Consider the following 26,424-nt stretch of genomic DNA (forward strand, 5'->3'; position numbering starts at 1 on the left):
GTACAGTCAGGTGGCTCTTCCTAGATCTAGGGCTCCTCTGGGGTCTTGGGGTTGCTGTGGATTACAAGGCTAAGGATCTCCATGATGGGTGTCTGAGCCATGGAGGATGCACATGGAGCTAGGGTACAGTCAGGTGGCTCTCCCTGGATCTGGAGCTCCCCCTGGGGTTTTGGAGCCACTGTCGTTTAAAGGGCTAGGCATCCCTCAATGATGAGTGTCTGGACCATGGAGGATGCAGGTGGAGCAAGGGTACAGTCTGGTGACCCATAAGGGTACAGTCTGGTGACCCATAAGGGTACAATCTAGTGACCCATCCATATGTTTCAGTTCAGGGAGGGCTATTGCAGTGCCTTCAGTGATCTGTGGAGAGTGTAGTGAATCGATGCTTCATATTGGAGTACGATTCATCTAATGGAGGCATCTTAACGGAATGGGGACCAGTGCGACCCTCAGGAGAGGTGGGTCAAGTGGATTTTTGTGTGGATCAGGACTCAGGCCTGTTCTACCCTGCTTCCTCCAGATTGCAGAAAGCAGCATCCGCTTTTGATAAAGACAGAGACTTGTCTCTCCACCGGGAAGGAATTGAAGTGCAGGCGGCCAGAACTATATGATGAGTGAGTATAGGAAAATTCAGCTGCAGGATTAGTCCATGACTTTGCCCTTTCACTACCTTTTACTCAGAGGACCAAATGGACAGAATTAGGTTCCTGACTCCCCACCAATGCAGCCTTTTTCTGCCATCACATAAATATTCCAAAAATGTGATGCCAAGTACCCCATGGGGTTGTGTGTACCCTAGGTTGGGAACCGCTGATCTATAGTGATCCCGTCTCTTGGGAATCATTGCCAGTAAAGGATTCCAAGTGTGACGTAAGTTAGCCTCACTTCTTTGATCTTGCTGCAGAAAATGATAGTTGTAATGCACTTGGTCATGGCTTGATCTTTCAAATGACCAAACTTCAATACTAAAAGTGAACACAAGAGGGCAACCTTTGCCCATGTCATGATGCACAGAACCCACAACGCATTCTGAGCTATATCATTTTAAGGTTTAAATATATCCTATCCTCTCTGCCATATGCTCAGTAAATAACTCCCAATGGGTTGTAAACATCCTTCATTACTTTTTTTTTTTTTTTGTGCCAGTGATACTTGCGTAGTTGTTAAGGCTTAGCTACAAAATGTGTTAAGTTTATTTTTCTCCCAATGAAAAGCCTAAAGCAAAAATAGCTGCTGCCCACAGCAGCCAATCGTTTTTCTTGTTTATTTTTCCAGAATAAAAGGCTTCCTTTTGCAAAAAAAATGGCAAAATGGACATGTTAACCACTTAACCACTTCTGGACCGGAAGATTTTCCCCCTTAATGACCAGGCCATATGTTGCAATTCGGCACTGCGTTAATTTAACGGAGGATTGTGTAGTTGTGCGACGCCGTACCCAAATAAAATTGATGTCCTTTTTTCCCACAAATACAGCTTTCTTTTGGTGGTATTTGATCACCCGTGCGATTTTTATTTTTTGCGCTATAATCAAAAAATAGCGACAATTTTGGAAAAAAAAAAAAAACAATATTTTTCACATTCTTTTATATGACATTCCCCAAAAAATTTTTTAAAAATCAACATTTTTAAAATTTTAGGCCAATTTGTTTTCTGCTACATATTTTTGGTAAAAAAAATTGCAATAAGCGTATTTTGATTGGTTTGCGCAAAAGTTATCGCATCTAACTACGGGAAAGATTTGTAATTTTTATTGTTTTTTTTTTACTAGTAATGGCGGTGATCTGCTATTTTTTGCAGGATTGCGACATTGCGGCGGACAGATTTGGACCCCTAACTGACATTTCTGACACTTTTGGGGGTACCAGTGACATTACTACAGTAATCAGTGCTAAAAATATGCACCGTTACTTTAATAATGACACTGGCAGGGAAGGGGTTAACATTGTGGGTGATCAATGGGTTAAATGTGAGCCTAGGGGAGTGATTCTAACTGTATGGGGGCGGGGCTTGTGAAATGACCATAGAGACCTGTGATCCTATATAGAAGGATCACAGGCGCTCTGTGATCATTCCAGGGAGAAGAACGGTCAGCTGTGTTTACAACAGCTGACCGTCCTTCTCTCTCAGCGGGGAGCGATCGCGGGTGCCCAGCGGCAATAGCGGCCGCTGGTCCCGTGGATCGGCATTCCCGCTGTTTAGTGGTGGCAGGAGCACGTCGCTGGCGGCACGAGCTCACCCCCCAGCACCACGCGCGCGGCCGACCTAGGGCTACATCGATTTGCGCAGCCAAGCCAGCCTAAAAACTGCGGCGAGCGGTAGGCAAGTGGTTAAAGCAAAATGTGGTCCAACAAAATACTGACACAGGGGGGGGGGGGGGGGTGATCCTTTTTCCAACACAGTGATTCTGTTTTTACATTTTTTTTCCTTCATGTTGGTGTTATATCTGATTCCTCCTGTATTGACTTGTATTGTAACTGTAATGTCTGCTCTCATGCTGTAAAGCACTGCACAAATTGTTGGCGCTATATAAATCCTGTATAATAATAATATCTTTCACTTGGATATTATAAGTAAATACAGCTGTAAAAAACAAAAACAGTGTCTGTCTTCATTTCAAGCAGCAAAGCAGCAAAATGTGATTATTTTAAAAGGGGGGGAGGGGTGATTCTTTTCTATACCCACTGTAATATAACAATTTTTCTTTTTCTTTTTTCCCCCCAGAAATATTTTAAAAGGAATCAAAGAACTCAGAGATGTCCTACGGGTCATAGAGACAAAAGCAACACAGAATTTCAAAACGGTAAGTTTAAAATAAACACATAGCATAGAGCGTCGGTTTAACCACTTGACCTCTGGAAGATTTACCCCCCTTTATGACCAGGACATTTTTTGAGAAATGGCACTGCTTTACTTTTACTGACAATTGTGCGACGCTGTACACAAGTAGAGCTTTCTTTTGGTGGTATTTGATCACCTCTGCATTTAAATTTTTTTGCGCTATAAACAAAAAAAGAGCGACAATTTTGAAAAAAAAAAAATATTTTGTATACTTTCTGCTATAAAACATATCCAATAATTTTTTTTTTGCAAAAATCTGATTTTTTCATTAAAGCGGAGTTTCGGCCTCAAATACATTTTTTAACAAAAAATACCCCTATAATACTAATCCATCGCCCTTTACAGAACCGCTATTCTCATACTTACAAGGTGTACAGTATTGGATTTTAGTCAAAATCTTACTTTTAAAAACGCTGTCTGGGCGCAGCCATCTTGGATGTGGGCATCTGAAGCCGCAGTGCGGAGTCCTTCTTCCTCATTCCAGGCAATGTTCTGGGAGTTCTTCCTGATTCCAGCCTCCTGGGAGTGATGACAAACAACTCCCAGGATGCAATGTAAAGGCGGAAGTGATGTCGGTGGCCATGGCCACAGAGGGGAGAGAAGGAGGAATTACAATCCAAAAATGCCCTGAAAATATGGTAAGGGACCCCCGAAAAAAATTGAAAATGCCCAATTGTTGATCAGCATAGCGAGCGCTCCAGGAATCACTAAAGCTGCAAATTAGGCCGGAACTCCACTTTAATTTAGGCCAATGTGTATTCTGCTACATATTTTTGGTAAAAAAAATCCTAATAGATGTATATTGATTGGTTTACGCAAAAGTTAGTGTTTTCAAACTACGGGATATATACTGGAATTTTTATTGATTTATTTTTTTATACTGGTAATGGCGAGGATTAGCGACTTACAGCGGGACTGGTATATTTTGGCGGACAGTCGGACACTAACTGACACTTTTGTAGCCTTTTGGGGACCAGTGACATCAATATAGTGATCAATACTAAAAATATGCACTGTCACTGTACTAACGACACTGGCTGGGAAGGGGTTAACATCAGGGGCGATCAAAGGGCTAACTATGTGCCTAGCCAGTGTTTGTGTGTTTACTATGTCTGGTGCATTTTCTAAGGGAAGTGATAGGTTTTATTAGCTGTTTTGCAGGGACACAAAAGTCATTACTTTCCCCCCTGTCAGAATGGAGCTCTGCCTTGTTTACTCCGTTCTGTGTCTCTCCTCGCCCCTCAGTGGGTGCTGGGGAACATCTATTGGCCAGCACCCGCTGATCGTCCAATCACAGCACAGCCACGGCAACTTTGTAATGAATTTTATGAATTGTAATGAATAGGAATTTTTTTTCAGCCACCACGGGGACCTTTTCGGGCGATAGGCTGTTTTCACACTGAGCAGTTTTTGAAGTGCTGTTGCTTTAAAAAAAGTGCAAGAAAAGCTTAAAAAAACGCATCCCTTTAAAATCCTATGTATGTCTTCACACTGGTCCGTTGCGCTTCTGTTGCAGTGTTAAAAATCCTGTTTGCTGCATTTTTGGTGCATATTTGAACAGTTACAAAAAAAAAAAAAAAGAACGCACCTCCCCATTGAAATGCATTAAAAATGCAGCAAAAACACAGCAAAAATGCACCCGTGTTGCGTTTTTGATGCGGTTTTTGAGTCACATGAGCTATAAAAAAATGCACCATAAAATCGCTGCAAAATCGTACAATGGTAACCCATTATCAGCAAACTCTATTTTCGGCTGATAATTTTAAGCAGCTGATATATCGGTACATCCCTAATCTGTAGTATTCTCTTCTCTACAGCCGTTCAAAGTCCAGAATTTATCAAGCTTGTCTGAGCTGTCAGAAAAAGGGAGGGGGGAAAGCTGAAATTACACACTGCAGATGAGGAGAGGTCTGAGAGCTGATTGGAGGGACACACCCCCTTCTCATGGTGCACAGGAACAGAGCTGAGGCTGTCAATCACCGACTGTGTGCTGGAGCCCCCTCCCCTGTCACCTTTTTTCTCTTGGTGTCAGGAAAACTTGTCAGAAGTGATTAATGCTGATAGCAGCAGACATAAATGACACTGAGTGCTCTTAAATGAGATAAGTACACACTATAGAGGGATATGCTTTGTTCATATTTCATGTCTGAGCTTTGCAACCACTTTGAGTTAAAGTTTTGCAAAGACTCATGGGAGCCCACCCTGTTTCACCTAGTAGTTCACAGATTAGGCTCGGAGCACTGTGCCTATAAATCTGGCAGCAGATAAGTAAAATGAAGTTTGCAGAACTGTACAAATAGCTGCGAGAGTCCACTTTTGTGTGCCGTCAGATTAAACCTAGTGCAAACAGAGCAGATCTTACCAGTGTTCAGCCCTTTATCACATTGAGTATATTTGCTTCTTACTTTTCTTACATTGCTGAGTAACTCCAATACACATAAGGTGAGGGTGGTGTGTTAAATTATGCATTAAACATGGAAGTGACATTGAGATAGGATTGAAAATGCATTTAGGTCATTTACATTATACTATAGTACATTAGCGCTCCATTGCTAAACAGGGATCTTGGAGAAAGAGGAATTACATTGTACATAAATGTGGGAAATTATAGTAGATTTTAACTTCACTAACTATATAGTGGGCTTTTCTTGTTCTCGGCTTACCCCTGTTGGGTAATATGGATGCAGAATCAGGGCCGTCTTACCAAATGGGCACGCTGGGCAGTTGCCTAGGGGCCCCATTTGCCCAGCGACCCAGCCCCAGAGAAGCATTAGTTCCTATTCCCGTGTGCATCCCGCCGCCAAACTTAGGGGGTGGCAAGCACCTGTCAGCCCTTGACTGCTGGCAGACCACTTGGGCCTTGAAGGGAGAAGCCACAACTGCAGGAACGCCTGTCCGCCTCTATGGGAACAGGCACACACAGGACAGTCGAGTCGGACTTCCATCCGTGTGTGTGTTCTGGGAACTGGGAAGCTGTCATTAGCCTGGCACTGCTGTACCAATAAATATCGCCTTATCAATAATTTGCATTTTTATTCTCGTAGGTGATTATGTAGGCAGGGCACCAGTGCACTGCATTGTCCGGGGGCCCTTTAATGCTCTTAAGATGGCACTGTGCAGAATATAAAAAGTTGGTTGCACCAAAAGTCACTAGCCTGGCTTCTGTAAAGAGCCCTCAATATGCTAAGGGTTTTCCAATACATCCCCTAGTGCAGTGGTTCTTAACCTGGGTTCGATCGAACCCCAGGGGTTCGGTGGGTCAGTCTCGAGGGTTCGGCACACCCTCTGCTAGTACCACTTCGCTGTCAGGGACTATTTCTCCAGTTTCGGGCATGTCCTTCCGCTCCTGCTCCGCGCCGTCATCATGGAAATACATAACATCCAGTCGCGTAGCGTGGAGGGTGCAGAGGGGGCCGGCCGGCCGCACCGGGCGCAACATCTGGGGGGGGGGCGCATCCACTCCGCAGTGTCATGTCACACTCTGTCATGATAGGCTGGCCGCCGCCGCCCGCTGAGTCTGCTCGCACTCGCGGCTCTCTCTGCCCACTGTGGAGTGGTGGGGGGGGGGGGGGAGAGGCCAGGCGTGCAGTGCGGAGAGGGACTGTCTGGGGGAGGGACTAACCCGTGCAGCGGCCGCCCAGCGCAGCGCGGGAGAGAACCACCAGGCCAGGCAGCCGCAGCAGCAGAAGAAGCCGGCAAGTGAGAGGCCAGAGAGCCAGTGGTGACAGTGGTGCTGCAGCCTGCAGGAGGAAAACCTAGCCTGTGATCGGGAGTCAGGACACAGGTGAAAAAAGGTAGGACTGGAGTAGTACTGGCTGTACTAGTCTAGTGACTGACTGTCTGACTGACTGTGTGAGAACACTGAGAAGACTATGTAAAGGGGATCTATTTTATAGGGAACCTGGCCTGCTGTAAGGGGGGAGATCTAAATGGGGGACGGGACCTCACCTCACCCTGGCCTGCTGTAAGGGGGGATCTATATGGGGGACATGATCCCCCATATAGATCCCCCCTTACAGTAGGCCAGGGTGAGGTGAGGTCCCCCATATAGATCCCCCCTACAGCAGGCCAGGGTGAGGTTAGGTCACTCTGGGGTCCCCCATATAGGTCCCCCCTTACAGCAGGCCAGGGTGAGGTTAGGTCACTCTGGGGTCCCCCATATAGATCCCCCCTACAGCAGGCCAGGGTCCAGACCTCACCTCACCCTGTCCTGCTGTAAGGGGGGAGATCTATATGGGGGACGGGACCTCACCTCACCCTGGCCTGCTGTAAGGGGGGATCTATATGGGGGACCTGGGATCTATATGGGGGACCTCACCCTGGCCTGCTGTAAGGGGGATCTATATGGGGGACCAGGTCCCCCATATAGATCCCCCTTACAGCAGGCCAGGGTGAGGTGAGGTCCCGTCCCCCATATAGATCCCCCCTTACAGCAGGCCAGGGTGAGGTGAGGTCCGAGGTCCCCCATATAGATCCCCCCTTACAGCAGGCCAGGGTGAAGAGAGGTCCCCCATATAGATCCCCCCCTTACAGCATGCCAGGGTGAGGAGAGGTCCCGTCCCCCATATAGATCTCCCCCTTACAGCAGGCCAGGGTGAGGAGAGGTCCCATCCCCCATATAGATCTCCCCCTTACAGCAGGCCAGGGTGAGGTGAGGTCCCGTCCCCCATATAGATCCCCCCTTACAGCAGGCCAGGGTGAGGTGAGGTCCCGTCCCCCATATAGATCCCCCTCACCCTGGCCTGCTGTAAGGGGGGATGCTGGACATAAAAACAAGGAAAAGGAACAGACTTTGTTGCGAAAATGACATGAGAGTGGCACTTGCCAAGATAAAGCCGCGCATTTCTGAACTGGTCTCTGAAAGACAACAGCAGAAGTCACACTAATTTTCAGTAAATATTCATTATTATGTTTTTGTGTGAAAATCCTGTTTTAATGGTTTTGTTCTTTGTTCTTAATGGTTTTGTTCATTTTGTGTACCTATGTATAAATATATACCTAAAATAATATATACCTATGTTTTGAATTTGAAAAAATCATATTTTATTTTTCCAATTAAGAAGGGTTCGGTGAATGCGCATATGAAACTGGTGGGGTTCAGTATCTCCAACAAGGTTAAGAACCACTGCCCTAGTGCATCCATTCCTATATAGTGATTGGCAAAACCAGGAAAAAGGTCTTTGCTCCTTCTAAGTATTTTGCTCAACAATACCATATGCAGGAGGGGTTCCTTAAATGTGTGGACCCAGCCATAACAAGACTCTTACTGTCCCTGCTGAGGACATTTCCATGTTTAGAGATCCAGTATATAAAAGGCTAGAAGCCTGTTCTATGACCTTATTTCCCTTTGCAGTTCCTGTCCTGCAACCTGCCATTGCAACTGTGTCCATCTACCAGACCTTAGTTGACTGGTCCAAAGGTATACCCTAGGCAAGTGTGGTGAACCTTGGCACCCCAGATGTTTTGGAACAACATTTTCCATGATGCTCATGCACTGTGCAGTGTAATTAACCACTTAAGCCCCGGAAGATTTTACCCCCTTCCTGACCAGGGCCTATTTTGCGATTCGGCACTGCGTGAATTTAACGGACAATTGCGCGGTCGTGCGCCGCTTTACCTAAACGAATTTGACGTTCTTTTTTTCCCCACAAACAGAGCTTTCTTTTGGTGGTATTTGATCACCTGTGGGATTTTTTGATCATGCGCTATAAACAAAAAAAGAGCGTCAATTTTGCAAAAATAACAATATTTTTCACATTTTTTTATATGAAATTCCCCCCCCCCCCCCCCAAAAAAAATGTAAAAATTAAAATTTTTTAACATTTTCGGCCAATTTGTTTTATGCTACATATGTTTGGTAAAAAAAAATCGCAAAAAGCGTATTTTGATTGGTTTGCGCAAAAGTTATTGCATTTACTAACTAAGGGAAAGATTTTTGTTGTTTTTTTTTTTAACGCGTAATGGCGGCGATCTGCGATTTTTTTTGCGGTACTGCGACATTGGGGTGGACAGATCGGACCCTTGACTGACATTTTTGACACTTTTGGGGTTACCAGTGACATTACTACAGTAATCAGTGCTATACATATGCACTGTTACTGTAAAATTACACTGGCAGGGAAGGGGTTAACTTTTTTTTGGAGAGGGAAGGGTGGTGTGTGTCCCTAGGGGCGTGATTCTAACTGTGATTGGCTGTGGCTTGAGGTGTATGAACAGTGATCAACGGTCCTACATAGTAGAACCGTATGATCACCGTTCCTACACAGGGGAGAATGACAGGCGGCTTGTTTACATCAGCCGCCTGACTTTCTCCCTCTGCACCGACGATCGCCGAGTGACCGGCGGACATCGGGTCCGCCGGTCACACGCGCAGGGGGGTTCGTGACCGCGCGGGAGCGCGCCTCCGGGGGCGCACGCTCGCTCTCTAGACCCTCACAGGCTAGCGACGTAGTACTACGTCGCTCTGCCTGTGAGGGGCTGACTGCCGCAGTAAATAGTCGTGCGGCGGTCGGCAAGCGGTTAAGCTTCATGGGAAATGTAGTTCCAAAACATCTGGGGTGCCAAGGTTCACCATCACTGCCCTAGGATCTTGATTCTGTCCTCACAAATTCCTCTGTCCTCCAGCAACTGGAGCTCATGCCTGTGGCCCCATTGAATTGTGTTGATAAGCTAGTAGATACAGTATTATACACCAAACCTCCAGAATTGGCCTCCTTTTGGTACATGTGTGAAAGACCCTTTCAGAAAATGAGGCACAATCTCTATCTGGGAAACCCTCTACCCCTGAGGATAAAAAGAGTTCCCTTCATTTCTCTCAAGCCTCCAGGGCCTGGAACTCAGTTTTGTGGTCCTGGACCCCAAAGTCTGCGAACAATTCCTCCTCACAGTGAAGGGGCATCCCCCTTTATCAGAGTGGGGAGATGTCTGTTGGCCTTCACAGCCAACTGGTCACAGGACATGTCAGATATTTGGGTCAAAAACGTATCCGCTGATACAAACTGTAATTCTGGTCTCTGCCTTCCTCCCTCCGTAGCCACTTTCTCAGAAAAGGATGGATTTCTTTTAAAACCTAATGGTCACAGAAATTGAATAATGCATTATTAGGGGTGGCAACCTGAATGCATAGGGTAATTGGTGTGCCACATCCTAATTGGAATTGTTGACACTGGAGATATAGATAGGAGATATAGATATGGACTTTATAGGCACATGTATAAAAATATCAAAATATATTTGTACATAGAAATGACATACAATTTAAATGAACGAAACCTAAATGGCTTTGACATGTAAATTATAACACAAATATAAACCCCAATAGCAAGTATAGTTGTATAGCCAAATCCCCTAAGGGGATAGTGATACAAATACCAAGGCCTTAACGGAGACCGCACTGGTGGAGTCAAATGTCGAATCCCCTGAAGAAAGGTACGCCCCAGGTAGTGCGTGGCCAAAGGTCATTGAAAGAAGACCGCCAAGACCGACACCTGGCCCTCAACCCCCCCATTGAAGGAAGGTCAAGACCCGAGCCACCGTGAAAATATTCAGGAGATTCCGCTGCTTACGCTGTCCCAGAAGGTGGCCTTTTTGGTGGCGATCACCACTGCACGCAGGGTGTCAGAATTGGAGACGCTATCTTGTTGCACCCCTTACTTGGTGATCCACAAAGATAAAGTGGTTCTTCGCCCCTGTCTGTCGTTCCTTCCAAAAGTTGTCTCTGATTTCTATTTGAATGAGAACATTGTGTTGCCTTCCCTGTGTCCCAGGCAAAAACACCCTAAGGAAGTTGCGTTGCATGCCCTGGATGTGGTTTGGGCAATTTGGGTGTACCTGTCAGCTACGGAGTCTTTTAGGAAGTCAGACTCACTATTTGTGCTCATGGATGCGCCTCAAAAAGGACTGTCCGCTTCTTCTGCTACCATTTCAAGATGGATCAGACAGACAGTGACTTGGGCCTATATAATCACCTGGTGTGCTACGTTTTAGCTTTGGTTATTTTTTTGCTTTTCTCACTCTTTATGTTTTTAACACTGCTTTGGGACGTCCCACTGGTCAAGATTCTCAGGAGCTGTGTCTGTCAATGAGCGAAAGAGAAAATGGGATTTTTGTCTTACTGTAAAATCCATTTCTCTGATGTTCATTGATGGACACAGCACCCACCCCTCTATGGAGTTGTAATACTTCGGACACGGCGAAACTGAGTACCTATAGCAGAGAGGTAGAGTATACCTTCTGGGACTGCCCATAGCCGTAGTCCAGTTTTTTTTCTGCCTAATGTCCTACTCCTTTAGGAGGCAGTATAACCCAGTGGTCAAGTATTTTAGGAGCTGTGTCCGTCAATGAACATAAGAGAAATGGATTTTACAGTAAGTCAAAAATAACATTTTTTGCCCATAGTTCCACTTTAAGGTTCTCAATGCCATCCTACAGGTACAAAAATTCCCCCCAGTCTGTCACTCCTGCCCTCTACGGACATCAAAGATGCCTAATTTTTTGTCTTCCTAATAAACACTACCTGCTTTTTGCTTGTGGACACGCAACATTACCAATTTGTTACCTTTTCTGTTTGGCCTGTCCATTTCACCTAGGGTATTTGGAAAGGCGCTGGCCCCTGTTCTCACCCTGCTTTACTCTCAGGGCATCCCCATTGTGGGATATTTAGATCAGTGGTTGCCAAACTTTTAGACCTCATGGACTACTAAACTCACAATTTTTGAATCCCGCTGACCACTAACATGAACCTTACAGGCCTTATACATACAATGCACCAGCCCTCTGGCACCCCCTTCCCCCTCCTCATACTCTGCATCACACTGCTGCCTTATACAGACCCATCATTGGATCTCACCTCCTTATCCAGCCATGCACTCAAGCTCCGTGCTCCCTCCCACAGTCTGTGATCAGCACTGCCATTGGAAGTCCCCTACTTCTTCACCTCCCACTCTCTGCATTACTCCTGGCACCTCCCTCTGAGTTCACGGGAGTCGGAACTACAGAGGAGGCATTGGGTATCAATATAAGCATTGGGAACAATACTGGAAACAACATTGGGTGGTATACATCAGCCACAATGTTGATTTGCGGCACCAACATTTTCTCGTGGACCATCAGTGGTCGACGTAAAACTGTTTGGCGACCGCTGATCTAAATGACCTTCTTCTGAGGGAATGGTCGACTCCTAAATCTCCAAAAATCAGCACTGGAACCATGTCAATACTTGGACTACTTGGCTCTGAATACCATTACAACTCTAAATCTCCATTTTGCCTCTCTTTTGAGGCAGTTCTATATGCCAAACTTCACTCCACATTGTTGCAGCTAAATGTTTTGGCAGCATGGGTGTCAGGGCCCGAATCTGAACCTGCTAACTTGACCCTTGTTTGTCTTGAACCTTGAATCTTTTGCTCCTTTCATGAACTCCTAATAAAGCCATGCCTTTGCACTTCCTGCTTGCCAGATTATTGTGCTCCATCCAGCCAATATCTTACTCTTGTCAGTCCTGCTACCATCCCGACCCTTAGCTTGTTCCTCTACTAACCTGTTACCACTTATTACTGACTTTTGGCTTGTTTACTGACTACGCTTCTGGTTATCCCTACCTGCTATATCTGCTACTGAACCCCAGCTTGCTCCCCTTCTGCTGGCGTTTCTGAGGACTTTGACCTGGTACTAACATGCAGCAAAACCCATCTCCACCATCAGGAGCTCTGGTGAACACCTGTTAGTACTTGAACTCTGCACTTCAGGTGAGCCCATGTCATCTGCCAAAGTGACCTCCTTCTGTACTTATCCAGCTGGTCAGTGGATGCCTCGCTATTGCTATAGCTACTGGTCTCTGAGCCTGACTGCATTTTGTGACAATGGGACAAGTGGGTGCAGTCTTCGGATTTTCCCAATACCTGACCAGCAGGACCAGGCTTGCCCTAGTGAGGCGGCTCACAAATTTGGCACTGTAGTTGGTAAAATCCTTCCTTCCAGTGATTTGGATTGTGCTCACAATGGATGCCAGCCCATCCAGGTTTGGGAGGACTCCTTTGTAGCTTCACGGGTATAAAGGACTTTGTTTGCCAGAGAAAGCTTGGCTCCCGATCAACATTCTGGAACTCAGAGTGATTAAGTTATCCCTTCACTGCTGGCCCTCTCATCTGCGAGATCATCTGACCAGGATTCATTTGGACAATGCCACAACAGTGCCTTACGTCAACCATCAGGGAGGCACCAGGAGTCCCGCGGATCAAACCAAAGCAGAACTGATACTGGCTTGGGCATTTTTCTTGTTGCAACCCTGACTGTCGTGCACATCCTTGGTGTGGAAAACTGGTAGATGGACTTCCTCTGTCATTAGCATCTGGTCTCTGGAGTATATGACAGAAAATACAGTAAATGCTGGCGCAGAGACAATGTATATGTGTATAATGATAATAAGGCAGATTCAATATTATAGTCTATAGGCAGTACTATCACCCAAACCGTCCTCTCCTCTCCTCTCAAGACCTCCTACTCTCAAGCTCCCTTGTCTCCTCCTCCTATGCTTGTCTCCAGGATTTCTCCAGAGCCTCTCCCATCCTCTGGAATCCTCTACCTCAACCGTCCGGCAATTTCCTACTCTAGTTGCCTTCAGGCGATCCCTGAAAACTCATCTCTTTAGGAAAGCCTATCACACCTTCAATTAATCTTTGACCTCTTCCATCAGCTCATTCCCCACAGTTACAACCTTTTGTACCACCTGCCCCAATATTAGATTGTAAGCTTTTCTGAGCAGGGCCCTCCTAATCCTCTTGTATTTTATTGTTTTGTACCTGTATTTTCTCCCTTTTATATTGTAAAGTGCTGCATAAACTGTTTGCGCTATATAAATCCTGTATAATAATACAATATAATAATAATACTACTAAAACGTGAACTTCGAGTCCATGATTCCATGTGATAAGCAGCTATTCTCAGAGAAAGCCAACTCTGTAAAATGAAGTAAAGGAGGGAAAAACAGGAAGCGCCACCTGAGTGTAGTATTAGTGTAAACAATTTAATGGTCAAGATACAAAACACTCACAAGATATGGGTTTAAAATATGCTCATCAGTGGTAGAGTGTCACTCAGGTCTCTCCTAAACGTCCTTGCACTGTATCCACAGGCTGTTGGGGTAGAAGGTGGTCTGTAGTCCATCCTGTGGCCACTAGGAAGTCCAACGAAACCAGTGTGGAACACACAGAAATGACGTCACCTCAAGTGGAGAGACGGCCGGGAACACTGCACTGGGTTGAATACGCGCTTGGAGCATCACCTCCTTCCGCTGGCCTGGTGCACAGCCATGATGGAACAGGAAAGGGCCATCCCATACTCTTCCCACAAAGTTGGGAGCATGAAATTGTCCAAAATGTCTTGGTATGCTGACGCTTTAAGAGTTCCCTTCACTGGAACAAAGGGGCCAAGCCCAACCCCTGAAAAACAACCCCACACCATAATCACCCCTCCACCAAATGATTTAGACCAGTGCACAAAGCAAGGTCCATAAAGACATGGATGAGCGAGTTTGAGGTGGAGGAACTTGATTGGCCTGCGCAGAGTTCTGACCTCAACCCGATAGAACACCTTTGGGATGAATAAAAGCAGAGACTGCGAGCCAGGACTTCTCGTCCTAACGTCAGTGCCTGACCTCACAAATGTGCTTCTGGAAGAATGGACAAACATTCCCATAGACTCACTCCTAAACCTTGTGGACAGCCTTCCCAGAGGGGTTGAAGCTGTTATAGCTGCAAAGGGTGGGCCAACTCAATATTGAACCCTACAGACTAAGACTGGGATGCCATTAAAGTTCATGTGTGTCACAAGTTAGCCTATAGTTTTGTCTGTATATTCTTACCTCCTTGCTGCAGTGCTTCTGTTTTGCCTCCCTTCACGTGTGGTGTTTGGGCTTCTCTGTTTCCTATGGGCGTTGCCTGCTCCACTGTGGGTTATATCCTGTTCCTGTCAATTACTTCCTGGGTCACTTCCCTGTTTGCTTCCCTATATATACACATGCTCAGTGCACTGTTCCTTGATTTAGCAACTTCGCTGTTCTCTGAGCTCCCATCCATGTATCCCTTGGCTATTGTATCTGATCTCCTGTGTACCGACCCGGCTTTGTTTCTCCATCTACGTTTGTCTGCTGCCTGTCCTGACCTCGGCTTTTCTCTTGGATCTCCTTATAGTCTCCGGTTTACCCTGCACACGCCAGCGGTCTCCACATTCTCAGCTGGGCCTACCTGGGGGCCGCGACCTGGTTCCAGTCTGCTGCAAGTCCATCCCCACCATCAGGGGCCCTGGTGAAGAAGTAGGCTGGTGCTTAGACTCCGCGCCCTGGGTAATCCTGAGCTGGGGATCTATAAGGGCTCACTACCACAGACCCATTGACAATGTGTGTGTAAAGGCAGACATCCCAATACTTTTGACAATATAGTGTATATAAAAGCGTTAAAAAAAAGACTGTTGCTGGCGTTTCGCTGTAATCCCATTACATGACTGCGGGGACATTTGTGGGACAGAACCCATTCCAAGGTATTCTTTGGTGAGATCTAAAGAAAGGTCAGTTGGCTGAGATGTATATTTGGAATAAAGCATTGAACACATACATGAAAGCATTGCTATTATGAAGGCTGATTTTTTATCTTCTCTCATACCCTTACATTGGGTTGCAGTAATCACTGTGCTGCATGCAGGAAATCTGTTTTCCTTTTGTGATATAAAGAAAAGTAGAAGACTTAGATCCCGAGGGATACAGCTGCCTAAATAATTCCATCTAGAGATGAAACATTGGCATTGGCTAATAGCGGAGCACTAGAGGCTTCTCCATTCATGTTTACATGTCATGAAACCGCCGAAGAGCTGACTCTCCTTTCTGTCATTTGTCAGCAGGAAGGCGCAGAGATACATGAGCTTGGAGGAATTAAGCATTAAACGCAGCGGCAGGGAAAGATCCCCTCCATTATCTGTCTATGAAAGGAAGATACGGCTCTTTGTTATTAACGAGGGCTTATTGCTGTTTCATGTGTAAAAAATGTTCCTGCCTTTGTTGCAGTGCCTATGACATACGAAAATCTTTTATTGTATTTTTAATTTTTTTTTGTAGCCAGTCTTTGGTTCTGTCATTGTCACCCAATTTGGCCGCTTTACTCTTGAGATCTGGGGTCTTTTTGGAGGGTGCAGAGATAAAATACAGCCTTTGTGAAATGTAAAGTGTTTCTAAAACCACAACAGTAAAGTCAGTCTGTATATGCAGTAAAGCATGCTTGCTATACTCACTATGGAATCTAAGGGGTTAATCCTCTGCATTGTGTAAAAAGGCTGTTTGATCCTGTCTTCTCTGATCCTCCCCTTCTTTTACTGTCTTTTCTTTTACTTGCCTCCTGAACACAATGGGGACGGGATATTACATGTAGATTGATGGAGGCTTCACATCCCTCTTATTCTAAGACACAGGCTATGGGGGCGTGACGCAGCCTGTGACTGTCTGAAATCCGCCAACACCATGTAGATTGATGGAGGCTTCACCTCCCTCTTATTCTAAAGACACACGCTATAGGGGCGTGACACAGCCTGTGACTGGCTGAAATCCGCCAACACCATGTAGATTGATGGAGGCTTCACCTCCCTCGTATGCTAAGACACAGGCTATGGGGGCATGACACAGCCTGTGACTGGCTGAAATCTGCCAACACCAGGTAGATTGATGGAGGCTTCGCAACCATTTTATTCTAAGACACAGGCTATGGGGGCATGACACAGCCTGTGACTGGCTGAAATCCGCCAACACCATGTAGATTGATGGAGGCTTCACCTCCCGCTTATTCTAAGACACAGGCTATGGGGGCGTGACGCAGCCTGTGACTGGCTGAAATCCGCCAAAACCATGTAGATTGATGGAGGTTTCACCTCCCTCTTATTCTAAAGACACAGGCTATAGGGGCGTGACACAGCCTGTGACTGGCTGAAATCTGCCAACACCATGTAGATTGATGGAGGCTTCACATCCATTTTATTCTAAGACACAGGCTATGGGGGCATGACACAGCCTGTGACTGGCTGAAATCTGCCAACACCATGTAGATTGATGGAGGCTTCACCTCCCTCTTATTCTAAGACACAGGCTATAGGGGCATGACACAGCCTGTGACTGGTAGAAATCCCCAACACCATTTTAATGCCAAAAAATAATAAAGATTTAAAGTGTTACTAAACCCACAACAGTAAAATCAGTCTGTATATGCAGTAAAGCATGCTTGGTATACTCACTGTGTAACCGAAGGGGTTAATACTCTGCATTGTGTACAAAAGCTGTTTGATCCTGTCTTCTCTGATCCTCCCCTTATTTTTCTTGCCGCCTGATAAAGAGAGGCCCTGCATGGCTCAGAGACGTTGCTGTATATTTATCATGTGACCATGTAACAAAGCTTTGGACACTTTCGAGGAATCCTTGGTGTGCTGATGACATTTCTTCACTTTGATTATCCACAACTTTCAGCCTTTGGTCATTAACTTCTTCCTATCCGCGCTATAGCCGAAGTACGGCTGCAGCGCGGACTCACATTTCCGGGAGGCCGTCTTTAAACGGCCTCCCAGAGACAGGCTCCCTGCGCCCTCCCGCGAGCGCGCATCGGGGAAAATCTGTGTTGGCCGTGTCCCTTGGACACAGCCAATCACAGATCGTGGTAAATGGCCAATCACAGTGGCCATTCACCACGTGATCGGCCCATGCAATGAGAGATAATCTCATATGTAAACATATGAGATCATCTCTCATCGCCAGCTCTCCTTCCTCACACAGAGACTGCATGTGAGGAAGGAGCAGAGCCAATCAGCCGTTCGTGGACAAAGAAAAATGTAATCAGGGCACTGATCACCAGTGCCCTGATTACAACAAAGGTAAATAAAATAAAATGTGCCCACCATCAGTGCCCACAGTGCCCCCATCAGTGCCCACAATCAGTGCCCATAGTGCTGCCAGTCAGTGCCCATCAGTGCCTGCTCATCTAGGCACTGATGAGCACTGACTGGCAGCACTGTGGGCACTGATGGTGCTGCTCATCAGTGCCGCCCGTCAGTGTCCATCAGTGCCACCCGTCAGTGTCCATCAGTGCCACCTGTCAGTGTCCATCAGTGCCCATCAGTGCCGCCTTTCAGTGCCCAGCAGTGCCACCTTTCAGTGCCCAACAGTGCCAACTCTCAGTGCCCAGCAGTGCCACCTATCAGTGCTCATCAGTGCCGCCTATCAGTGCTAATCAGTGCCGCCTATCAGTGCTCATCAGTGCGGCATATTAGTACCTCCTCATCAGTGCCACCTCATCAGTGCCCATAATTGCCACCTCATCAGTGCCCATCAGTGCAGCCTATCAGTGCCCATCAGTGCCGCCTCATCAGCGCACATCAGTGAAGGAGAAAAATGTATTTATTTTCAAAATTTACTCACAGAAAATAAGAAAAACTTTTTTTTTTTCAAAATTTTCTGTCTTTTTTCTTTTTTTTTGTAAGAAATAAAAAACCCAGAGATGATTAAATACCACTAAAAGAAAGCTCTATTTGTGTGAAAAAAATGATACAAATTTCATATGGGTACAGTGTAGTATGACCGCGCAATTGTCATTCAAAGTGTGAGAGCGCTGAAAGCTGAAAATTGGCCTGGATGGGAAGGGGGTGAAAGTGCCCGGTAGGCAAGTAGTTAAAGCACCCAGCATCACTGAACAGACGCTTTTCTTGAATGTGTGATGAAGAATATTGCCTTTGCATGTGCCTATAGAGCAGTGATGGCTAACCCTGGCACCCCCAGATGTTTTGGAACTACATTTCCCATGATGCTCCTGTACTCTGCAGTGTAGTTGAGCATCGTAGGAAATGTAGTTCCAAAACAACTGGCGTGCCAAGATTCGCCATCACTGCTATAGAGTCACACCAGTTGGTGTATACACAGTGGTAAATGACAGCCCACTCCCTCCCTCCTCCATGCCCACTTACCAGCTAAACACAATGGGGGCGGGATATTACATGTAGATTGATGGAGGCTTCATCTCCCTCTTATTCTGAGACACAGGCTATAGGGGCATGACGCAGCCTGTGACTGGCAGAAATCCGCCAACACCATGTTATTGCAAAAAAATAATAAAGATTTAAAGTATTACTAAACCCACAACAGTAAAATCAGTCTTTGAATGCAGTAAAGAATGCTTGTTATACTCACTGTGGAGCCTAAGGGGTTAATACTCTGCATTGTGTACAAAAGCTGTTTGATCCTGTCTTCTCTGATCCTCCCCTTCTTTTACTTGCCACCTGATAAAGAGAGGCCCTGCATGGCTCAGAGACGTTGCTGTATATTTATCATGTGACCATGTAACAAAGCTTTGGACACTTTCGAGGAATCCTTGGTGTGCTGATGACATTTCTTCACTTTGATTATCCACAGTTTTCAGCCTTTGGTCATTACAGCACCCAGCATCACTGAACAGACGCTTTTCTTGAATGTGTGTGTGAAGAATATTCCATTTGCATGTGACTATAGAGTCACACATGTGGGCGTATACACAGTGGTAAATGACAGCCCACTCCCTCCCTCCTCCTCCATGCCCACTAACCAGCCAAACACAATAGGGGGTGGGCTATAACATGTAGATTGATGGATGCTTCACCTCCCTCTTATTCTAAGACACAGGCTATAGGGGCATTACACAGCCTGTGACTTGCAGAAATCCACCAACACCATGTAGATTGATGGAGGCTTCATCTCCCTCTTATTCCAAGACACAGGCTATAGGGGCATGACACAGCCTTTGACTGGCAGAAATCTGCCAACACCATGTTATTGCAAAAAAATAATAAAGATGTAAAGTGTTACTAAACCCACAACAGTAAAATCAGTCTTTATATGTAGTAAAGCACGCTTGTTATACTTACTGTAGAACCTAAGGGGTTAATCCTCTTCATTGAGTAAAAAGGCTGTTTGATCCTGTATGCCCAGATCCTCCCCTTTTTCCACTGACTCCAGAACATGTCTGGATAAGACAGAGCATTTGGAGTCACTCTGCACATGTTCAGTTTAGTTTGTATTGCTAGAGAGGTTTTTTTCTTTTCTTTGCAGAGTGCATGTGATGAGCACAGAGCCAATAAGCACTGTCTAGACAGAGGGTCTGGGGTCCTGCATCCTGATAGGACAGCTCTATGCAGTATGAAAACTTATTTTACAAGCTTAATCAGGAATAGAAGTCACAAGACTGCTATATACTGCTAATGAGAAAAGGTATTTAGCAGGTTATATTTAGTAAAATAATTGCAATTTCATGTTCTGTGTACTGTGGGAGTGCAGCTATAATGACTGCAGGCTCCTGGGCTTAGTAACACTTTAATTTCAAACATAAATTTGCATGATAATTTAAACAGTTTATTGATTTTAATTATTTTACTCTGTATTCCAAAGGCTGCTTTTTTTTTTTTTGAACATCAACATAACTTGAGCAGCAGAGGACTATAAGCTCCTCCTGCTTACTGTACGTTTCCCTGCAGACAGGCTGGGAAAGAGCTGGGTCATGTGACAGCTCAGCTGTGTATCAAATAGGAAAAGGTACTTAGATGTTACTTTTAATTAAAATAATTACAGTGCCATCATCCATATACAGAAATAGAAGGGGCAATGGAAAATAATCACTTGCCGAGCACCAGCAGTACATATACAGGTCGGCTCTGTCCCTCGAAACAACATACAGTAACTGTACGTCGCTTTGTGGGACCGCGAGCGTGGGCGCGGGCATGCGCCTATTCGCCACAGGGGGAGCCAATCAATGGGTCCGGCAGGCGCGATTGCCTCTGCTCCCGGTGGAGACAGAATGGCGGTCTGCCGTTGTAAACACCGCAGACCAGTGTTCTGTCAGTAATGAACACAGGGATCCTGTGTTCCTCTTATTTAGAAACACAGGTCCCTGTGTTAATTCAGTAAATACATCCCCCACACAGTTACAAAGCACCCCCCAGGGACACAGTTAACCCTTTGATCACCCCTGGTGTTAACCCCTTCCCTGCCAGTGTCATTAGTACAGTAAGGGTGCATATTTATAGCACTGATTACTGTTTACTGATTACTGTTACTCGTTCCCCGCTGAGAGAGAAGTAAACACAGCAGACCGTTCTTCTCCCTGAAATGATCATAGAGCCCCTGTGATCCTTCTATATAGGAACACAGGTCTCTATGGTCATTTCACAAGCCACGCCCCCCCCCCCACAGTTAGAATCACTCCCCTAGACTCACATTTATCCCATTGATCACCTATACGGTTAACCCCTTCCCTGCCAGTGTCATTATTAAAGTAACAGTGCATATTTTTAGCACTGATTACTGTAGTAATGTCACTGGTCCCCCCCAAAAGTGTCAAAAATGTCAGTTAGGGGTCCAATCTGTCTGCCGCAACATCGCAGTCCCGCTAAAGATCGCTGATCGAATCATTACTAGTAAAAATAAATAAATAAAAATGACATAAATCTTTCCCCTAGTTTGTAGACACAATAACTTTTGCGCAAACCAATCAATATACACTTATTGGGGTTTTTTTTTAACCAAAAATATGTAGCCAAATACAAATTGGCCTAAAATGATGAAAAAATTTGATTTTTACATTTTTTTTTTATTGGGAATGTGATTTCAGATAAAGCTCCACCTGCAAGGTGAAAAGTAGTATTGGGACCCATGCAATCAGATTTGATACCCCGTAGATGTCATTAGATCCGTATTGTTGAGATGTATCTACATGTGCAGCAGGAGAGGGATTATAATTGGGCTTTGGCACAGTTTGGGGCTTTTTTTTTTTACGCTAAGAGCCACCATGTACTAGTTTAGCTGCAATGACTTGAAATGTGGAAAATGCACGCTGATTTTTGTTATTAACCACTTAAGCCCCGGAGGATTTGGCTGCTAAAAGACCAGGGTTTTTTTTTTGATTTTTTACTGCGTGACTTTAACGGACAATTGCGCGGTCGTGCGACGCTGTACCTAAACGAATTTGACGTCCTTTTTTTCCCACAAACAGAGCTTTCTTTTGGTGGTATTTGATCACCTGTGCGATTTTTTGATCATGCGCTATAAACAAAAAAAGCGTAAATTTTGCAAAAATAATATTTTTCACATTTTTTTATATGAAATTCCCCCCCAAAAAAATGTAAAAATCAAAATTTTTTAACATTTTCGGCCAATTTGTTTTATGCTACATATGTTTGGTAAAAAAAATCGCAAAAAGCGTATTTTGATTGGTTTGCGCAAAAGTTATCGCGTTTACTAACAAAGGGAAAGATTTTTGTCATTTTTGGTGTTTTTTTTTTTTAACGTGTAATGGCGGCGATCTGCGATTTTTTTTTTCGGTACTGCGACATTGCGGTGGACAGATCGGACCCTTGACTGACATTTTTGACACTTTTGGGGGTACCAGTGACATTACTGCAGTAATCAGTGCTATACATATGCACTGTTACTGCAAAAATGACACTGGCAGGGAAGGGGTTAACTTTATTGGACAGGAAGGGGTTAAGTGTGTCCTAGGGGCGTGCTTCTAACTGTGCAGGGACATTGCTATTGGTGAAAAGCACCGCTCTGTCTTTCTCCCTTCACAGGAGCGATCGCAGTGTGACTGGCGGACATCGAGTCCGCCGGTCACACGCACTGACTTGTCTGTGAACGAGCCGCGGCGGGCGCCCGCCCGCAATTGGCTCGCAAGTCAGTGACAGGCGAGTGACGTACCGATACGTCACTCTGCCTGGCCGGGGCTGACCGCCGCAGTATATAGTCGTGCGGCGGTCGGCAACCGGTTAATATCTTGTATTGAAAAACAAAATATACAGGCAATCAGATAACAAAAGTTCCAATATCACATCGTAAGGGAATATAACCTAGGATTCTGCATAATTCTGCAGGCGTGAGAATTTTTCTTTAACCACTTAAGCCCCGAAAGATTTTACCCCCTTCCTGAACAGGCCCTATTTTGCTATTCGGCACTGCGTGACTTTAACGGATAATTGTGCGGTCGTGCGACGCTGTACCTAAATGAAATTGATGTCCTTTTTTCCTACAAACAGAGCTTTCTTTTGGTGGTATTTGATCACCTGTGCGATTTTTACTTTTGCGCTATAAACAATAAAAAAAAAGGGCGACAATTTTGAAAAAATAACAATATTTTTCACATTTTTTTTATATGTAATTCCCCAAAAAAATGTAAAAATCAAAATTTTTTAACATTTTAGGCCAATTTGTTTTCTGCTACATATGTTTGGTAAAAAAAATCGTAATAAGCGTATTTTGATTGGTTTGCGCAAAAGTTATTGCGTTTACTATCTACGGGAAAGATTTATGTCATTTTTATTTGTTTTTCTTTTAACGAGTAATGGCGGCGATCTGCAATTTTTTTTTTTGCGGGACTGCGACATTGCGGCGGACAGATCGGACCCTTGACTGACATTTTTGACACTTTTGGGGGTACCAGTGACATTACTACAGTAATCAGTGCTATACATATGCACTGTTACTGTAAAAATGACACTGGCAGGGAAGGGGTTAACTTTATTGGAGATGCAGGGGTTAAATGTGTCCCTAGGGGGCGTGCTTCTGACTGTAAAGGGGTGTGGCTAGTGATGTAACCACAGAGACATACGATCCTACATAGCAGGATCGTATGATCTCTGCAGTTAGATTAGGGAGAATGACAGGCGGCTTTGTTTACATCAGCCGCCTGCCTTTCTCCCTCTCCACCGGGAGATCGCGAGTGACCGACGGACATCGGGTCCGCCGGTCACACGCGCCGACATGTTAGGGAACGAGCGGGGGCGGGAGCGCACCTACAGCGGCACTCGCTCGCCCCCTAGAGGCTCTCAGGCTAGCGACGTAGTACTACGTCACTTTGCCTGTACGGGGCTGACCGCCGCAGTAAATAGTCGTGCGGCGGTCGGCAAGTGGTTAACCGCTTGCCGACCGCCTAATGTACTTTTATTGCAGCAAGTTGGCTCCTCTGCGCGAAGTCACGTACCGGTACATAATTTCGTGTGGGGGCTCCAGGGGATGCGTGCACGCTGATTGGCTAGAGCAGGAGTGTCAAACTCAATTTCATTGCGGGCCACATCAGCAGTATGGTTGCCCTCAAAGGGTCGGTTATATCTGTAGGATTAGATATCCAGAGCACCCCACACCCCCTTACACCCTTACATGAGATGTCAAGAGCCCCCCCACCATCAGAAGTCAAGAGTCACTCACCCTTCCTTACAGCACAATGCAGCCCCTTACCTGGTGCTACTGCCAAGGAGAAGATGCGGTTGGATCTGGGAAGAAGAAAGTGCAAGGTCTGGAGGAGGACCAGAATGCTGGGACCAGGGGAGGCAGAGACAAGGTGGTTTTGTGGCTGCACAGAAAGGGGCAGGATCTGTAGGAGGAGTTCTGCCCTCCTCTCTGCTGCAGACTGCTGAGAAGGAGGTTTTGCAAAGACGAGCCTTTCTGCAGCAGCACAGAGAAGCACAGAATCTGGCATAGAAGTTCTGTCCTCTGCTGTCGACTACTGAGACAAGGGGGGTGCTGAAGCTGCAGGAGAGGTGCGAGGGCCACATTAAATGGCCTGGGGGGCCGCATTCGGCCTGTGGGCCTTGTGTTTGACACCTGTGGGCTAGAGGGAGAGCCAATTAGTGGGTCCGGTGGATACACTGTCGGCCGGCCACCCGCGATCGTTCCCGAGAGACACAGAACGGCAGTCTGCCAATGTAAACAAGGCAGATCACGGTTCTGACAGGGAGGAAGACAGAGATCTTGTGTTTCTGCTAAGCAGGAACACTGATATCTGTCTTCCCCCGGTCAGAGCATCCCCTCCCCCACAGTTAGCAACCACTCCCAGGGAACACATTTAACCCTTTGAGCGCCCCTGATGTTAACCCCTTTTTTGCCAGTGTCATTAGGACAGTAATGGTGGCCATACACTAGCAGAAAAATCGGCCGTGCAAGTTTTCTAAAATCGAACGATTTATCGGAATGGCAAAATATACTACCATCATGGAACGATCAAATTTCGAAAGATAAACGTTCCATGAACATAAATTAACCATTTTATCGTTAGTTTTCGTGAAACCAGAAGGGAAATGGCGACATGAAAGTGACTTCTACATGTAACTTCCAGGTTATACTCACTCTCATTTCCGGAACGATCGGTGTGTTTGTTGAAGAACCTTCTTTCCTTTACAGTGCATATTTTTTTGCTCTGATCACTGTAATAGTGTCATTGATCCCCAAAAAAGTGTCAAAAGTGTCAGTTAGGTGTCCGATTTGTCCACCACAATGTCGCAGTCCCACTAGAGGTCGCTGATCACTCCCCTTACTAGTAAAAAAAAAAAAAAAAAATGTAAAAAACTCCATAAAAATATCCCATCGTTTGTAGATGCGATAACTTTTGCGCAAACCAATCAACATAAGCCTATTGGGATTTTGTTTTACCAAAAATATGTAGCAGAATATATAATGCCTAAATTTATGAAGAAATTTGATTTTTTACATTTTTTTTTCTTATATTGGATGTGTTTTATAGCAGAAAGTAAAAAATATTGTATGTTTTTTTTCAAAATTGTCACTCTTTTTTTGTTTATAGCGCAAAAAAATAAAACTGCAGAGGTGATCAAATACCACCAAAAGAAAGCTCTATTTGTGGGGAAAAAATAATAATAATTTAATTGGGTACAGCATCGCACAACCGCGCAATTGTATGTTAAAGTAACACAGTGCCGTTTTGCACAAAAAAAAAAAAAAAATTGGTCATTAAGGGGGTAAAACCTTCCGGGGCTGAAGTGGTTAAAGTGATATTAAACTCACACTGTTTAATTTGCAGTGTTGTCCCCTCTCGTTTTATATGTGAATGATGGCACTGTAAATATTTTAACTACTTAACCTCCCTAAGATTTACCCCCCTTCATGACCAGGTCATTTTTTGCGATACGGCACTGCGTTACTTTAACTGACAATTGCACGTTCATTCTACATATTTTTTGCAAACAAAAATTCCAATAAGCATATTTTGATTGGTTTGTGCAAAAGATATAGCATCTACAAACTAGGGAGTATTTTTATTAATTTATATTTATTTTTTACTAGTAATGGCGGCGATCGGCTACTTATATAGCAGGACTGCAATATTGCGGTGGATATTTTGACACTAACTGACACTTTTGACTTTTTTGGAACTAGTGACACTAATATAGTAATCAGTGCTAAAAAATATGCATGGTTACTGTACTAATGAAACTCGCTGGAAGGGGTTAACATCAGAGGCGATCAAAAGGTTAAATGTGTGCCTAGCCAGTGTTGTACTGTACTGTGTGAGGTGCTTTTACTAGGGGAAGAAATGGAATTTATTCCCTGCTTTGCAGAGACACAAATTCCATCCCCCCCCCCCCCCCCCCCCTCTCAGACCGCTGTTCTGCCTCAGTGCTGGATGATCGGTGGGTGCTGGCAGACATGGAGTTTGCGGTTCCCACTGATTGGCCCCCGATGTGTTTAATCACAGCGGGAGCATGAGCGCCTCCTACCCAGAAATGTCGGATCATGTATTGATCATATATAT

The 26,424-nt window shown here is 45.2% G+C and overlaps 1 protein-coding gene across 1 annotated transcript in view; it reads left to right on the forward strand.

The window, feature by feature from the left end:
- TTC7A (tetratricopeptide repeat domain 7A) overlaps positions 1-26,424 on the forward strand; it is a 596,795-nt gene that overhangs the window by 137,666 nt on the left and 432,705 nt on the right. Inside the window, exon 6 of the mRNA XM_082252340.1 lies at positions 2,723-2,801. Coding sequence (XP_082108466.1) covers positions 2,723-2,801 — 79 coding nt within the window. The remainder of the gene's footprint in view (positions 1-2,722; positions 2,802-26,424) is intronic.

This window comes from Pelophylax lessonae (assembly GCF_965119305.1).
Source record: "Pelophylax lessonae genome assembly, chromosome: 3".
Classification (NCBI taxonomy): Eukaryota; Metazoa; Chordata; class Amphibia; order Anura; family Ranidae; genus Pelophylax; species Pelophylax lessonae.